Source organism: Myotis brandtii, unplaced genomic scaffold (assembly GCF_000412655.1).
Source record: "Myotis brandtii unplaced genomic scaffold, ASM41265v1 scaffold122, whole genome shotgun sequence".
Classification (NCBI taxonomy): Eukaryota; Metazoa; Chordata; class Mammalia; order Chiroptera; family Vespertilionidae; genus Myotis; species Myotis brandtii.
In genome coordinates this window covers 1,909,726-1,912,572 of record NW_005354255.1, presented here as the reverse complement: position 1 = coordinate 1,912,572, position 2,847 = coordinate 1,909,726, and the positions used below count along the sequence as shown (strand labels likewise).

General features: G+C 61.8%; 1 protein-coding gene across 1 annotated transcript in view; it reads left to right on the top strand.

Annotated features, from left to right (window-relative positions):
- The window catches only part of TMPRSS9 (transmembrane protease, serine 9), a 24,905-nt gene extending 22,902 nt beyond the window's left edge, over positions 1-2,003 (top strand). Inside the window, exons 16-18 of the mRNA XM_014533696.1 lie at positions 362-901; positions 1,003-1,139; positions 1,677-2,003. Of these exons, the coding sequence (XP_014389182.1) occupies positions 362-901; positions 1,003-1,139; positions 1,677-1,838 (839 nt within the window). The 3' untranslated portion in view covers positions 1,839-2,003. The remainder of the gene's footprint in view (positions 1-361; positions 902-1,002; positions 1,140-1,676) is intronic.
- The last annotated feature ends 844 nt before the right edge of the window (positions 2,004-2,847 follow it).

Here is a 2,847-nt window from a genome sequence, read left to right as displayed (position 1 = left end):
CCACTGCTGCCCCTAGTCCGTGCAGCCCACCCCTGCCCACTCACCACATGGGGCTGCAGGGATTCAATCCTACACACACACATACCCTGCCACACACCTCCCGCTCCAAACCCCAGGGCTGCAGCCTCTTTGAGTCCAGGGCCCAGCTTGGTGGTATGTGGGGTCTCTGGGTAACAGACATCTCCACTCTCCAAAGGCCACACACTGGGGAGTCCCCTTCAGGGCAGGCTGCTCAGGGTGGAACAGGCCAGGGGCCCTGCCCTCCTTGGAGAAAGCCAGTTCTTGGAGGCACTCTCTGCAGGACGGGGTCAGAGGGAATGGGCAGGTGGGGCAGGGGCCCTCTGGCCACCAGAGCCCTAATATTGGGCAGAAATGGGTAATGTGATGTCACCTCATTGCTGTGGGTGCATTTCAGGCAAGGCCCCCCTCACTGTCCCAGGAGGGATGACTCATCCCCATATCCATGAGCAACCCAGGGCCCAGAGGCCGAGTGCCCTGCCAAAGGTCCCTGACCACCCCACTGGGGCACAGGCAAGGACAAGGCCACAGCCCTACGGGGCAGAGTCCAGAGGAGCCACAGGCGGGGGTAACCGGGGTGCGGGGATCCAGAACACCTGTCCCCACGCACCCTACAGCTATGGGGATCCCAAGCAGTGGGTGGCCTTTCTGGGCACACCGTTCCTAAGTGGCGCTGAGGGGCAGCTGGAGCGCGTGGCACGCATCTACAAGCACCCCTTCTACAACCTCTACACGCTCGACTATGACGTGGCGCTGCTGGAGTTGGCTGGGCCTGTGCACCGAAGCCGCCTGGTTCGGCCCATCTGCCTGCCGGAGCCTGCACCCCGGCCCCCCAATGGGGCACGCTGTGTAATCACCGGCTGGGGCTCCGTGCGAGAGGGAGGTAGGCGAGTCCGATACTTGGAGCCAGGCCCCGCACCCTCGGGGGGCATCAGGAAGGCCTCCAGCCTGGTCCCTCACGGCCTACCGCCCGTCTCACCACAGGCTCCATGGCACGGCAACTGCAGAAGGCGGCTGTGCGCCTCCTCAGCGAGCAGGCCTGCCGCCGCTACTACCCCGTGCAGATCAGCAGCCGCATGCTGTGTGCCGGCTTCCCGCAGGGTGGCGTGGACAGCTGTTCGGTGAGCACAGTTTAACACTGAAAAGGGTGTTCTGCCGGGGGAAGGGCCCCATCCATCCGGGAGAGCACGTTCTGGTTGCTCTAAAGCCCACAGCCAGGACCCACTATTTGGTACAAACTTAAGCTGATCAAGCAGGGAACCTTTTCACCCTTAGATGTTTCAATGGACCACTGTTTATTGGGCATCCATGACGAGCCAGTTCCCTCCCCACATCCTCACTGCCGCCCTGCAGGCGAGGAATGGGAACAGGCTGCATGCAGTGTAAGGCCGTTCTACTAGGGAACCTGTGGCAGGTGCTCACAAATGTCTGCCAGACAGATGAATGGCTTGTCCTGGCATTAAGCCCATTTCCCAGATAGTAAAAGTGAGGCTCACAGGGCTACTCACTTGGGGTCACATGGGGAGCCCAGGAGACTCCTGTGGAGGCCAGCCACCCCAGGTGTGCAGATCGGGTCAGTCCTCTCTTGCCCGAGGGTTGCTATGGGAGGTGGAGGAAACTGGCCTGCTCTGAGCGCCTTTCCTCTCTCCTCCCCTCAGGGTGATGCTGGGGGACCTCTGGCCTGCAGGGAACCCTCTGGCCAGTGGGTGCTAACTGGGGTCACCAGCTGGGGCTATGGCTGCGGGCGACCTCACTTCCCAGGTGTCTATACCCGGGTGGCTGCTGTGAGAGGCTGGATCACACAGAACATCCAGGAGTGACCACCCCATGGCTGTCCAGGCCTGGGAGGACAAGGCAGTAGGAACCAACCAGCCACCGGTCCGAGAAGGGGAGTCCAGTCCAGACGGTGGGCGGGGAGTGCTGCGGGCAGTGGGAGTACAGTTTTACTGTGTCTTTTGTTCCAATAAAAAGCCCCTTGTCCCTAACTTACTGGCTCACACACTTGCACGTCACAGCAAGAACTACTTGCCTGCCCATGACCCAGGGCCTAAAGTTGGGATGAAAGGTGGGTGGGATGAGGTAGCAAGACCTCCCAGGAAGAGGGCTGCCATAACCCCAGCCTTTGGGGCTGGGGTTCAGCCTCATCTTCAGGGTTCCTTTGGTGTCATCCAGGGAACGGTAACAAGCGCCCAGGGGGGATATGTGGGGGGAGCAGAGCCTGAGGCTCAGTCCGGGCAGGGGACCCAGGTACCCCAGACACAGGCCTCCTCCAGGGAAGACACACAGGACTCTCCACCCCTCCCTCATCCATTTATTTGTCAGCCCACCCCGCAGGCCCACAGGAAGTCTACAGCTCGGGCATAAAGGTGACCCGGGCACACCAGGAAAGGTGCCACAGCGCTGCCAGCACTGTGGGAAATTCCAGGGTCCCCAAGTCCCCAGCTACACTCGCTGGCAGGTGGGAGGTCGGCCTGGCCAGGGGGAGGGGGACAAAATTCCAAGTGTCCCAGCACCAGTCTCATCCTCATAAACCACGGCAGGCAGCACGCACACGCTGGCCCCTGCCTCACAAAGCACATTTATGGAAACCGAACACGGGTGGGGGCGGCCCACTGGCTCGGCCAGGCACCGCATTTCCCGATCACATGTTGGCTCGTTCTCGCTGCAGCCGCGAGTTGTAGGCGCGGGATACGGTGTTCCAGGCGTCCATGTAGCGGTCCATGCACATGGCGATGCATTTCTGGAGGCGAGGAAAGCGCAGGGATCAGCTCAGGGTTTCCCTGACCCGCGCCCCTTTCCCGGGGCAGCGGACTGCGCACGCGCAGCGGT